The sequence below is a fragment of the Zootoca vivipara genome, chromosome 9 (assembly GCF_963506605.1).
Source record: "Zootoca vivipara chromosome 9, rZooViv1.1, whole genome shotgun sequence".
Taxonomy (NCBI): Eukaryota; Metazoa; Chordata; class Lepidosauria; order Squamata; family Lacertidae; genus Zootoca; species Zootoca vivipara.
The window spans coordinates 10,262,526-10,277,162 of NC_083284.1; the positions used below are offsets into that span (position 1 = coordinate 10,262,526).

The 14,637-nt window shown below is 45.4% G+C and overlaps 1 protein-coding gene across 4 annotated transcripts in view; it reads right to left on the bottom strand.

Moving 5' to 3' along the window:
- CCDC158 (coiled-coil domain containing 158) overlaps positions 1-14,637 on the bottom strand; it is a 47,896-nt gene that overhangs the window by 15,823 nt on the left and 17,436 nt on the right. For 2 of the 4 annotated variants that reach the window (XM_060278373.1, XM_060278372.1), the window contains exons 8-15: positions 14,476-14,552; positions 13,157-13,267; positions 11,950-12,064; positions 9,595-9,714; positions 8,009-8,206; positions 4,393-4,875; positions 3,197-3,386; positions 792-950 (exon numbers count right to left, since the gene is read on the bottom strand). In XM_060278373.1, coding sequence (XP_060134356.1) covers positions 792-950; positions 3,197-3,386; positions 4,393-4,875; positions 8,009-8,206; positions 9,595-9,714; positions 11,950-12,064; positions 13,157-13,267; positions 14,476-14,552 — 1,453 coding nt within the window. The remainder of the gene's footprint in view (positions 1-791; positions 951-3,196; positions 3,387-4,392; positions 4,876-8,008; positions 8,207-9,594; positions 9,715-11,949; positions 12,065-13,156; positions 13,268-14,475; positions 14,553-14,637) is intronic. The other 2 variants (XM_035103076.2, XM_060278374.1) reach the window with 2 other exon arrangements.

A 14,637-nucleotide genomic window follows, 5' to 3' on the forward strand; every position in this document is an offset into this window, starting at 1 on the left:
GTCTCCTCACAGGAAGAAGGAAATGTACAGTAAAGAATTGTCTCCTTCGTTATAGAGTTCCCACCCAGAGGAAACAAAGGAAGTGACCATACACAGAGGGTTCTCTCTAGGAAGATCAAGAACTCTCTGTGTACTACCCCTGTGCTTGTCTAGTAAAACATGCATCTGTGATTTTGACAGCAAACCCCTCATACATACCTGCCAAGTTCCGGCCTGAGAAATAAGGGACTGGACCGGAAGTAGCAGACCGGAAGTAGCGCTGCCGCCATTTTGGAACTGGACGGAGCATGCTCAGAAGCGACTTTTGATGCTGCTTTGCCCTGTTCCAAAATGGCCGCCGCACCAGAAGTCGCGCTGCAGCCATTTTGGAACTAGGCAAAGCAGCATCAAAAGTCGCTTCTGAGCATGCTCCGCCCAGTTCCAAAATGGCCGCCGCGCCAGAATAAACTGGGGAAAAACAAAAAAATTCTTTTTTTCAGCTGGGAACAGCTGGGGAAACGGGGGTTTCCCAGGGAATACGGGAGACTTGGCAGCTATGCCCGCATAAGCCCCACATAAGCTTGTTCACAATTTGGGAACCACTAATTTTGATCATCTCTAGCTGCAAGATTCATCAGTTCCATGGCTTTATAAATCTACACTGAACACTCCGTTTTGATTAAGTGTTGTCCACGGCATTTTTCCCATCTGAAAATTTGTATTAGAAATACCAAATGAAGAAATAAAACAGGTTTACAAATTCTGCCTGAAAGCAAACGATCTTACAAAAGAAAATGAAATAACACTTCCACGATTACCGTGGCCATCAGATCCCTCCATAGTCTTTACAGTGGCCCTGGTTTGCTCCAGTTCAATCTGAGCGGACTTCAGTTGCACTCTCAGCTTGCCCACAGTGGTTTCCAACTCTTCGCTTTTATCTCGGTAGCTGCTCTTCATACTTTCCAGTTCATCTGCAAGGCACAAGTCACAACGAAATCACAGCGTTGCGTATCTCCAAACACACGTGAACGAAATGAACACAAAATCAACATACGTATCTCAGGGACCAGTTGGAGGAACAGTATTCAAGGTTTTACATGGCAGCACCAAGTATATGACAGAACTGGGTCGAGGGTGGAATCAGAAATGGATCAGTTACAGAGCAAATTGTAAGTGAGGATCCAGGGCAGACAGGTAGGAAGCAAGGAGGAAGAAGGAAGCATCTGAAGCATGTAGCACAGAACTGGGAAGCCTCAGTTTTAGGGACCAAATCATAGAATTGCAGAGTTGGAAGGGACCACGAGGGTCATCTAGTCCAACCTTTTGCGACACAGGAATATTTTGCCCAACATGGGGCTTGAACCCACAACCCTGAGATTAAGAGTCTCATGCTCTACCAACTGAGCTATGCTGCATGGTCCTCAGGAATCACTTCAGGCCAGAGGACAACAAACATGTTTACACCATGTGAATACACAAAGTAGGCATTGCTATATAGAATCAGCTACAAAAACAGAGTCCTGTTTATACTGGAAATAAAATGCCTGCATCAAATGAAGGAGATAGTGAAGCTGACATACAAAGCACTTTGTATTTATCCCTTCCTATAATGTTGAAGGAAAATGTAACCAATTCACTTTAAATTATTTGATTGCAATGGTTCAGCAGCCAGCAATTTTTAGAGGAACACGTGGAGTGTGTAAAAATCGAGCCTTCTACTGCAAGCCTCCACAGGTCTACTAAAAAGTAAGTCCCACTGAATTCAATGGAGCTTACTCCCCAAGTAGCTAGGTAAACGTCGTGCAATCCTAAACATTTCCTAAGCAATTCTAAGAAGCTTGCCCCAGAAAGGAAGATCTGTAACTGGGCTATTATTATTCAGAACTTCATGGTCTAATTTTTAAGTACAGATCTCCACCGGGGCCGCTTCAGAGCAAGAAAAGTACCCCCAAGAGGGATGAATGGATTGGAGAAATCAGTTAAAAATGATGGTATCTGCAGAACTCCATGATTTATAAAAGAAATATAGATATCTTTCCCCTCCTCTTCCTGGTCTATAAAGTAAACTGAAAATAACATAGTATAACACAGTAGGGGAGTAGCCAGTGCAAGACCTCAAAATAGGGTATTACAGGTGTGTAGCAGGGCTGGTACAAAGCTGGCTATGGGGCCACTGAATTTTAAGTCAATATATTCCCGGAGGGGAAAGATTCAGGCCTATTAACTGCATTAGCCTGGAGTTGGCACTGTCAAGAACCAGTGCCCCAAGACTGGGGACACCCCTGCCTCATTGTTTGTTCAGCAGAGCAGCGGAACTTTGACAGGCACGTGAATTCCAACAAGACACAGAATGTGGGGAAAGTCTTTAGTAGAGGTTTATTAAGGCATAAATCGTATCTTTCGTTGCCAGATCCCTAGCGAGGCAAAATTTAGTTCATGTAGAGCAGGGGACCCCAAACTAAGGCCCGGGGGCCAGATGCGGCCCAATCACCTTCTAAATCCGGCCCCCAGACGGTCTGGGAATCAGCATGTTTTTACATGAGTAGAATGTGTCCTTTTATTTAATAGCATCTCTGGGCTATTTGTGGGACCTGCCTGGTGTTTTTAGGAGTAGAATGTGTCCTTTTATTTAAAATGCATCTCTGGGTTATTTGTGGGGCATAGGAATTCGTTCATATTTTTTTTCAAAATATAGTCCGGCCCCCCCACAAGGTCTGAGGGACAGTGGACCGGCCCCCTGCTGAAAAAGTTTGCTGACCCCTGATGTAGAGCAAATTCAGTTTCAGCAGGGGGGAAAACACACCACACAAATATAAATGCAAAGATACAAGTAAAAACCGAATAGCAGTAGGAGAGAGAGAAAGAAAGAGAGTAACGGAGCAATTCTCCTTGAAGAATTGAGATAGTACAATAGGAAAGCAACATCAGCGCTTTCTCTGCCTTCGAGAAGGCAGGTCCTCTAGCACCTGAATAAACCAAGTCACTTCATTGCAAGCTGCAAAAGCCACTGGTGCAGCTCCCCAGCTGGAGTTTGGATGCAGTAGGGGATACCGTGGTGGGGCTGTGTTACAATCTGATCTACCTCCGGAGAGGTAGCACGGTGCAAATGCACCGGCAGGGCCAATCTGGCCCTCCTGCTGGTGCGTACTGTTTGGTTGTAAAGACAACCCAAAGAAAGATGAAGCAGGTGAATAACATTCTGTCTGGTGGTCCGTACCTGCGAGCGTAGCGAGCTCAATACGGCTGCTTTTTACTTCACTCATAAGCTCTTCTTTTTCCATGCTTACGTCTTTCAGTGCCCGGAGCCTCTCAGAGCTGGCGTTCATCAGTTTCACCTTCTCCAGCTCCATCTCGCTCAGCCTGGCCTCCAGCTCACGAACCTGGATGTCTTTCTTGTCCAGCAAAATCTAGATAAAGCAAGCTAATTCTCCTTTATGCTCCTTGACTGAAGTGTTTTATGGCAGAAATAAAACTGGTGGCCTTGCAAATAGAGTCCACAAAACGTGCTAGCCCATTTGACCTTCACAGGGCTAGCCTAAATAAGGGGTGGGGGTGGGGAGACACACAACTTCTGCAAAACTTCCCTCCATAGCTGGTCATCTGGAAAGCAATTCTTACTTGCCACAGGTGACTAGAAAATGGTAATTTATAAGCTTGAGAACAGAATGGGAAAAGACACACCACTTTGACAGCAGGGTGCTGATAGCACAGTCTTTGTCCGAATGACAAGTTGCTCAAGACAGAGACGACAGATCAGAGTTAGAGTCTTTGTATGGCCAGGGCTATACCCATGGGCCTACTGTATTAGCTGACCACTGATGACCTAGTAGTTGCAATAGCATCCTCAGGCCATCTGCAGTGATGGTGCCCAAGGGCAGCAGAGAGCTGGCCAGCAGTTCCTTCTGAGAAACTGCCACAGCGGTGCAAAGAGTAAGCTGCTTGAATCTGGGCCCCTGATTCAAGACTCCCTCAACCCTTGCGGACAATGGATTCATCCAGATACACAACTATCTTTTTAGATGATTGAAATGAGCAAAATCAGCTGTGGAAGGGGCCTGTTTGACCCATACACTAAGGCAGCATTCGTCAACCTGCTGGCCTCTAAATGTTTTGCACTACAAGTGACACCTGCCCCGGCCACCACAGCAGTGCTGGCTGGGGCTGATGGGCAACTCCCAAAACATTTGGAGGGCGCCATGTTGGTGAAGGCTGCACTAAAGACATGTCATACGAACGGCCTTCCCAGACCAGAGCAATGTGCATTTAGTCAAGCATTCTGTTTAAAGCTAGCTCTTCTGGTCTAGTTTTCTGACTGAGAATCCCCATGACCAAAAGAAAAGCTTTATCTTTTTTTTAAAAAACAAGTGCCAACACTTCCCCCCCCCACTCCCGCACACAGCAAAGCATGCACACCTTAAGCTCTTGAAGTTCCATTTTCTTGTCGTTGACTTCTTTCGCGAGCTGGCATTTTTCCATCTCCATCGACCCAGCCGTCCGACTATGCTGGCCCACGATCTGAGTCATGTTCTCGACTTGCTTCCGCAGGATCTCGATCACCTTCTCCTTCTCCACCACCTGCAGCTTCAGGGAATCACAATCCGAGCGCACGCTCCGCATGTGGTCGCTCTCGCTCTTCAGCACCTGGAGCTCCTGCAGCTTCCCGTCCACGCGCCCGCGGAGCTTCTGGATTTCCTCATTGGTCGCCTCGATCACCCTCTCCTTCTCCTGCAGGCACAAGGTCAGCTCTGCCACGTGCTTCTCTGCGGCGTCCAAGCTCACCTTCTTCTCCGTCAGCTCCTCGACGGCTTTGCGGAGCATCTCTTTGGTGGACTCTTGCTGGGAGGCCATGGAGGCCATCCTCTCGATGCTTTCATTCTTTTCCTTAATTGCAGACATCTGGGGTGGGGGTGGGGGTGGGACAAAGGTTCCAGATGCTTTCATCGTATCAAGGGAGGTTATTACAATTTTGACTCCTAGGGTGGGATTGGGGAGGTACGGGGGCTGAAGTGTATGCGGGGTTGTCAGTAGCCTCCCCCTCCCCCATAGAGCCTCAGATCAGAGGGGTGGGCTTAATGCTTTTATCCACTTTCTCCTCCAGTGAACCTTTCACCTAGGCGCCTGTGCAGGATTTTCTCATCACCCTGTCATGCCCGCCATCTCTTTCTTGCTTGCCTATTCTCAACCACTTCTTCCCTTTTCATAAGACAGTGTCTAGCAAGTTTTGGATATCTGGTAGCCACATCCATTCTCTACGGCAAAGCATGGTTTCCTGGATGGAAACCATGTTTGGGAAAAATTTATATCTTGTGATACTTCTAGAGCAGGCATCCCCAAACTGTGGCTTTCCAGATGTTTTGGCCTACAACTTCCATGATCTCTAGCTAACAGAACCATTGGTCAGGGAAGATGGGAATTGTAGTTCAAAACATCTGGAGGGCCAAGGTTTGGGGATGCCTGTTCTAGAGGGCCAGAAGCTCCCTCTCCTTGCCACCTCTGTGGCATTTAACACCCACCAAGCTGTCTGCTCTGAGCCACCCCTCTTGCCAAATGCCTGAAAGACCTTCCCTCACAGCAACGCATGAAATACTACGTTAGGCCTCACAGAATTCAAACAAGGCTGTAATCTGACTGAACAGATTCAAAACCTGTTCAGCTTCAGGCAGACACTGAAAGACGAAAAGGGGTAATGTTGCTAGAACGTAAATACATGCAAGCTTCTAAAAGAGAGGAAGCTCTCTTTAACACTGCATCAGCATCTCAGAGAGATCAACGGGGCCAAAACGAGCTTTGTGGGGATTTGAACCTGCCTATCTCCTCGATCCTAGTCAGTCATCATGCTGGCCATTGCATTCACAACACACTTGGATGGCATCATTCAGGCTGGGTTAAGCAGATGCTGCCCCACTGCTATTTATCATAACTTTTCATTACAAGCATTAAAATAAATTATTTCATCCGAGCACAAAAGTGAGATGTCCAGGGCCGTGATACTTACAGTACTGCCTGGTACAACTGCTCAGTGCCTCAATTTTTCCTGCGGTTGCAACCCCACCTCTGCCTTTGCAATCATGCCACCTGCAGGCCAGTTGAAGAAATACCCATAGATTGCCCCCAACTAAAACCTGTGCAGTCATAAAAGTGAAGCACACCTCCAGCTTTAATTGCAGGTGCCGAAGAATTGATGCTTTTGAATTATGGTGCTGGAAGAGACTCTTGAGAGTCCCATGGACTGCAAGAAGATCAAACCTATCCATTTGATTATTTGACACCAGGCTCTCCATGGATTACGATCCACTTAAGGAGGCGAGGGCGATGCAGAGAGAGGAGATAGGGGTGGGGCTGTCGGGCCGGCATGCTGATATGACGCCCTCAAGCTCATCAATTGTTCCCACTCTCACATACCAAAGAAACAAGGAGATTCCACCTTCTTTTAATCCAATTCACCCAGCTATGCATGCAAGAGAGTCCTGGCTTGTAATCTGTTCTCCAGCATACATTTTAACCCAGAACACCATTGGATCTGTTGAGTGAGGGATGAAGTTCTGAAACAAGGACTGCACCTACTTTTTTTTGAAACAAGCTGAACACCACTCCAATCCTCCATCTCCCAACTACTGCTCTTCACTAACCCACACTTGCAGACTACCGCGCTACTGTGAAATGTGCAAAACTTAAACTGAGCCCTTCAAGATATACAAAGCAACCCGCCTCAGAAGGGAAGCAGAGCTTATATGCAACACAAAAGGAAAAGGAAACATAAGCGACTTTCTCCTCCAACACTGTAAAAACTTTGGAAGCCACAACTTTAAACAAAGACAGTGTAACAGAATAGGGATGTGTGTATGTATGTGTATGACTGTAATTGTGTTTTTGTTTTGTTTTTAAGGGAGGGCATTCAATTTCGTTGTACTATTTAAAGTACAATGACAATAAAGTATCTATCTATCTATCTATCTATCTATCTATCTATCTATCTATCTATCTATCTAAATCAGCCCTGAGTGCTCACTGGAAGGACAGATCCTGAAGCTGAGGCTCCAATACTTTGGCCACCTCACAGGGGCGTACCCAGGATCAAAATTAGGGGGGGGCAAGGGGCGGGGGCAAGGGGCGGGAGGGGAGGGGCCACAGTGGGAATGTGGGCGGGGCTACGTGGCCTGCGTCCTCCCAGCTCTTCTGAGGAGGCAGCCCCAGGCTCTTGTTCCTGGCGCGAAGCTCCAGAGGCGCGCGGGGAACGCAAGCCTGGGGCTGCCTCATCCGCGCCTCCCAGGTCTTCTGAGGAGGCGGCCCCAAGCTCCCGTTCCCGGCGCGAAGCTCCAGAGGTGCGCGGGGAACGCAAGCCTGTGGCTGCCTCCTCCACTTACACTCCCCGCTCCCGCTTAGCGCTCCTCCGCTTACGCTCCCCTCGCGCCTCTGGAGCTTTGCGCTGGGAGCCGGAGCCTGGGGCTGCCACGCTGCGCCCCTTAGCCTTTTGCTTCTAGGGGGGGGCAATTTCCCCCTCCTGCCCCCCTGCCCACGGCACTGGTCGCCCCTCTGGGCAGCTCGCCCCATCCCCGGGTGCGCTGTTTCTGCCCCAAGCGCAGACGGCTCAGCCTCCTCCTCCTCTGCTTCTCCAGCTGGCTTCTAGAGTAGGGCAGCTGCCCTAACTTGCCCCGTGGTGGGTACGCCCTTGCCACCTCATGAGAAGAGAAGACTCCCTGGAAAAGACCCTGATGTTGGGAAAGATGGAGGCCACAAGGAGAAGGGGACGACAGGGGATGAGATGGTTGGACAGTGTTCTCAAAGCTACTAACATGAGTTTGACCAAACTGCGGGAGGCAGTGGAAGACAGGAGTGCCTGGCATGCTCTGGTCCATGGTGTCATGAAGAGTCGGACACAACTAAATGACTAAACAACAACAACAACAAGAAGCAGCATCACTTGGCTATCAGGAACTTGCGAAACGCTGCTATACAATCTGCAGTATGGATGTTTCCCTTTGGCTTGAGGGCGTTTGCATTGTTCCCGGCTTTGGCCATCTTTCCTGACCTGACGTTCCATTTGCCCCTGGGACTCCATCTTCATGGACGACACGATGGCCTCCATGCGCTGCAGTTCCATGTTTTTGTTGTCCAGTTCCCTCCGCAAGTGGTCGATGGTGATGCTGCTGCCAGTGTCCCGATCCCAGAGCCGCTTGTTCTGCTCTTTTTCCAGATTCAGCTCCATATCTTTCTTATGAAGCTCACTCTGAAAGGCAAGGTGTTTTCCAAGCATTAAATAAAGCTTTAAGAAGTATTCCATGGTTCTAATGAGCAGCCATGACAATAGGCTGTAGAAGAGGAGAGGAGGGATGGGGCATCACAATTAGTGCTGCTGGGAAATCACGCTCCTCCTCCCCTCCCTCCATCTGGCAGCAGCCTTTCCAGCAGGGTGCAGCAGAAGAGGGAGGAGAAGGGATGCCAGATCACTCCATCTAGGGTTGCCATACATCTGGAATATTTTGGACATAGCCGGGATTCCAGGATTCGGCTGTCAGAAACAGGTGGAAATGGCAACCCCGCCCCCCAAGAAACCTTTGTGTCCAGATTTTCACTTTTTGAAATATGGCAACCCTAAGTCTCCATCGACACAGCTGGTCCTTATGAGAATTCATAACCAAGATCAGAGTTTGTTTAGTTACTTATTTATTAACAACCATTTCTTCCTCCCACCCAACCCATTTTCCTTTTTTGTTGTGTCTTCTTAGGTTATAAAACTCTGAGGACCAGAACTGCTTTTGCTTGTTTGTTTCAATTATTTGTAAGTCACTTTTGGAGACCTTTCTGAATGAAGAGCAGGATAATCATTATTTCTAATCATGTTTTCTTTAAATTGAGAAAAATAATAATAAATGACTAATCCTGCAGGGTAGACCTAGGTGACTCATTTGTGTTAGCTAAATGGACAATGAACTCCAGCTCAAATTAAACATAGGGTATGATGTCCAGTGTTTACAATATCCAAAGTATCAGGAGAGAGAGAGAGAGAGAGAGAGAGAGAGAGAGAGAGAGAGAGAGAGAGAGAGAGAACACATGCAAAAGGTACATTGGCGCCTGGCAGGCAGACATCGGCTAGCTATTAACTCCTGAAATGTCATCCTTGATTTGGGCTAAAGGCCCAAAAGGTTTCTCCACCCCTAAAGTAAGGCTGTAATCTTATGACTGATGCACCCAACTCCCAATGAAATTATTCCTGTCCTAAATGATGCTAACAATTCAGACTTCTCATTAATCCTATTACATATGTGAGCATTGCGGCAATAGTCAACAGCATTCCTTGGACTATGTTGTGTGATGTTCTTTTACATGCAGCTAAAGAACCCTCCCCAGCACCATTTTCCAAGTCCTGAATGATCTGTGCTAACTGTTCAACTTTCTCAGAGAATTTTCCAATGTGTGTTTTCCTTGCTTTGTGTAGTGGAGGGTTTATGTAGCATGCAGATGAAAACTGGCTCTTCATTATAAGCTCTGGTGTCCCCCCCCCCCCCCCGTTTCACACAAAGGGTTGGAATTTGATCTACTTACGTAGCTGGACCATTAATAAAGTGATTTACAAAAAGCAAACTTTATGGAGGTGATTCAGTCTCTGATGCCTACCGCCAACTGCTGAACCTGATCGTCCAAGTTTCCAGTTTCCTGGCTATAATGGTCCCTTTCATGTTGAGCCTCGGCCATCTCGGAATGAACCAAATGAAGCTGTTTCTCCAGGTCTTCTATCTAAGATATTAACACAAAGACACACACACACACACACAAAATGGTCTTACAGCAGATTTCTACGAGGAAGAAAGGGGTAGCATGTCTGCTGTGATCCAATTTCTGCAACAGGACAAACGTGGTACCACAGAATGAGGTACTAGGACCAGAACTCAGCTTCCTGGGAACCTTAGCTCTCCTTTCTGTTTCAACAAAACCTTTTTCTAGCCTGCAGTTTTGAAGGCACATTTGACAGTATATGGAATATGCCTCCTGAATGGTCAGGAATCCAAAAAGTGCCTGGGTGGATAGTGCTTGGGGGCAGGCATTCAGGATCATTGCATTGCAGAGCAACTAGCTGCTTCTGATTAGCAAAAACTAGAATTGTGCAAAGTACTGGTATTTAAAACTGTCCAACCAATAGTGCAAAGCAAGACATAACGCAAGTCTGCTTGGTTTGCAAAGTTGACACTGCTTTCAGGATTCTCTTTTTCCCCTCATAATTTGGATTGCCTGCTTGAATCTTTTTGGTTGATTGAACACCCTCTTAGTTGGTGGAGGTAGAAAGCAAGTCCTGTTATTAGTTTTCACTATGGCTGCTAAAAACAGCATCCGATACTAATCTGGAAGTGGACTGGGCTGTTAAGACATTAACGGAATACTTCCAAATATTTGTTTGGAAAACTGGCACAATTCACAGACCAATCAAATCTCAGTATAGCTTCATCTGTGGTCTTGACCAACGCCCATTCATTGCAAGGGTGCACAAGAATACATGTGCTTAGTGATTAACTTCCATGATCAATACATGAAAAAGTAAATGAAAGGTATGTGGGACCCAATAAAGCATGTACTGCATCACTTTACCAAAACAAACAAACAAACAAACAAAACCTAAAAACTTTTTATATCCACTGCCATGTCACCTTGATCAGCCTACCTGTTATTTGATTTCTTGGACTTTTCTATATAAGAGAAAACATCATTCATTTGTAACTTGGAAGAAGAAACCTGCCCAGCCCAATGTGGCTTAATGCCTCAAAATTTTAAAAGACAAAAAGTACAGTGGTACCTTTTTTCTCGAACTTAATCCATTCCAGGAGCCCATTCAAAAACCAAGGCGCGGCTTCTGATTGGCTGCAGGAGCTTCCTGCACTCAATCGGAAGCCATGGAAGCCACGTCGGACGTTCAGCTTCCAAAAAACATTCACAAACCGGAACACTTACTTCCGGTTTTGTGGTGTTCGGGAGCCGATTTGTTCGACATCTAGGGCGTTCGGGAACCAAGGTACCATTGTATAACCTTGCTCTAAGCAATCATTGTCTAAGGCCCTTCTTTGTGTTCCTCCACTGTGAGAAGTCTGGAGAGCAGAAACATGAGGAGAAATCTTTTATGTGGTGGTTCACTGCTTGTGAAATGATCTCCCAAAGGATATTCACCTGGTGCCTTTGTTATGTATCTTTAGGATCCAGGCAAAATGTTCCTCTTCATCCAGGGCTTTGATTAATTAAATAATCCATGGCCTTTTAAACTGGGGGAGGTTTATTTATTTATTATTATTACTATGTTACGTATTTTTTTATTTTTACAATCAAAAGCATGTCAAAGGGGCCTTAAAAACCACTCTGTTGCTGGGTAACACCTTTTAAAAAAACCTGATACTGCATTGCTACTGATTTTTATTTCCTCCTCTTCACTACCCTAAAATACTACTACTACTACTACTACTACTACTACTATTTATACCCCGCTCATCTGGCTGGGTTTCCCCAGCCATTCTGGGTAGCTTACAACATATCTAAAAACATAATAAAAACATCAATCCTTAAAAAACTTCCTGAAACAGGACTGCCTTCAGATGTCTTCTAAAAGTCAAATAGTTATTTATTTCCTTGAGATCTGAAGGGAGGGCATTCCACAGGGCGGGCGCCACTATCGAGAAGGCCCTCTGCCTGGTTCCCTGTAACTTTGCTTCTCGCAGTAAGGGCACCAGCAGAAGACCCACCAGCAGGACCTCAGTGTCCAGGCTGAGCGATTGGGGTGGAGACGCTCCTTCAGGTATACTGGGCCGAGGCCATTTAGGGCTTTAAAGGCCAGCACCAAAACTTTTAATTGTGCTCGGAAACGTACTGGGAGCCAGTGAAGATCCTTTAGGACCGGTGTTATATTGTCCCGGCGGATAATACTAAATGCATTACATTCACGATCACAGAATTTAATTGCAGGTGTCTTGCCAACATCATTTTGCAACCCACCTTGTCCTGAGACATCCTCCTTGATTCTCGGAGCTCAGAACGCAGTGAGGACACAGTGCTTTCCAGCTGACTGATCTGTCGCATGTACAATGAGTTCTGGTTTTGTGCTTGTTCTCTAAAAACATATAGTAGAAGGAAGAGAGAACGTGAACCACCTGAAACCAATGTGAAAGTGCAACATGTACAGAGATGCTGGTGCAGACATAAAGCCACGACCCTGAGATTAAGAGCCCCATGCTCTACCAAGTGAGCTATCCCAGCTCCCAAGCCCTTCAGATAGGGCATGCCAGAAATGGAATACATAAAACAGACTTATTACTACAGTACACCTGCAATGCCTTACTACTGGGCGATAAAATATTTCAGATTCCTAATATTCCAAATACTTTAATTGTACCGTTCACATTTATATTGTGCAGGGAGTGCAGGATGGGGCTCAATCGCACTTTCACTTGACTCATATTTTGATCATATTGTGTACTGCTTTTAATATTTGATGAATTATTGTATTTTAATATTTTGCTGGAAGCCACCCAGAGTGGCTGGGGAAACCCAGCCAGATGGGCGGGGTATAAATAATAAATATATTATTATTATTATTATTATTATTATTATTATTATTATTATTATTATCATCACTGATTAATTATCCCATTTCCAATAGCTTTTATTGTTATTCTGCAAGCTGTGCCTTCCAAAAATATGATATTGCACACTGAATTGGATCCTCACAGATTTGTGAAAAATCCCGAAGAGAGGTTTTGCTTAACTGAGGTTCAATTCATTGGGTAAGATCAGTTTTTGGAATGGCACAACCCCAGAACAATGAAAGAAGTTCTCAGACCTGGGGAAAATTAATTGATACACAATACTATACATTCAAAATACGGGTCAAGCAAAAATGTCAATGAGCCCTAAGTTTGCTCCAGCTATAGTCTTCTATAGATTCTTACTGTGTCACTAGAATTTCTCTTCTACTTAAATTTATACTGCATTACACTGGGAAAGCAGGAGGACAGGGGTCCTAACCAGCTTTCTTCCACCCCAGAATTCTCACCCTAAAAGGTTTAATGAATCCTAAGAGAAATCTAGTAAATCAGTGTCCTGCATTGGTATAATCAAGGGTTTCTGTGTATTCAGCAGACAGTGTTTGCTTGCAATACTTTTCAGTGATGTACTTGCCGAACAGCATTACTGAGACACTTACTGGATGATCTCCAGCTGGCTTTCGATGTTGCTTGCATGGGTGCGAGAGCTGTTCAGCTTTTCGTTCAGAGCTTCCAATTCCTTTTCATGTGCACTTATCAGTCTCTCAACACTGTTATTAAAAATAAAAACAACAGAGATGCAATAGTAAGACATCAGTGTTCTATCTGTAGAGAAGGCAGTGGCAAAAATAGAGGGCTTATCCACACTTCACTTTGTCTGCTTTAGAGTGATAAACTGCTTTACAGTGATAAACAACCTAGGATGAAGCAATGCAGATAGCAGGTGGCTTGATTCCTAATGTCTCTGGGATCGTACATTCTTGTAGGAAAAAGTAAAGCTCTGTGTTCGGGGACAATCTAGGCTGGGTACACACCTCACATATTTTCCCCAAATAATCCTGGGAACTGAAGTTTGTTAAGTGGTATGGGGATTGCAGCTCTGTGAGGGGTAAACTACAGTTCCCAAGATTCTGCACACAGCCCAGTCCCCATGGGAGGAAAGTCTTTCATTTATCTCTGATGGGAGTTCAGCTATCATGTTTCGCTAGACAAGCACAGGGCTAGTACAGAGAGGGTTCTTAAACTTCCAAAGAGGACCCTCTGTGTGCCCGCTTCCCCTGACTCCTCTGGGCAGGAATTACCGGTATGTAGCAAAGGAGATAACATTTCATACTTCCTCCTCCTTCTGAGTTACTCTCTTCCATCATGTTTCCAAGCTAGGCAAACATGTTTGGTGGAAGCTCATGGTTTCAGCCAAGTTACTGAGACTACCAACTTTTATTTTACTGTAACTTGGAAGTAGTTTTCTGCATACTGTTTTGCTGTATTTCCTGCCTGCACTGAAATGCATATAAACCTTTTTTGATTTGTTTTATCTTACTAAAAACATGTGGTTCATTCTCTGCAACAGGGGTGAAGAGAGGAGGTCAGCAGACCACAAATAAAAGGGATTAAAAGGTGCAATAGCCTAATTCCTAAGCTTTAGTAAGTTGCAAAAACATAGAAGTGTTTCCTAAAAAGACTTCTCAGCCTGCTGACTTTTTGTATTTCTCCTACACACAGGATAGGAGGTTTAAATTTTAATCTACAGATTCAATCCTCAATTCATCTCCTACAAGGGGGAAACATAGAAGGCTGGAAGTTTCCATCCCTGCTGCTCACCTTTCCATTTATTAGATTTCTATGTCACCATTCTTCCAAGAGTTCAAGGTAGCAGCATGTTTTGACAAATGGAGTCGTTTTTTGTTCTTTGTTCTAAATTTTATTCTTATGAATTAATTTCTAAACAAACATAAAGGAAGAAAAGAGCACAGTGTACCTCTCTTGTTGCTGTTGAAGCAAAGCTTCAGTTTTGCACTGTGATTCTCTCCTCACCATGTCCACTTGCTCTTCCATCTGTTATTAATAAACAGTCATGATTCACAACCATGCGAGCAATTAGTCTTACCTAAACGTATCTCACAAAGGACCTTACAGCGGC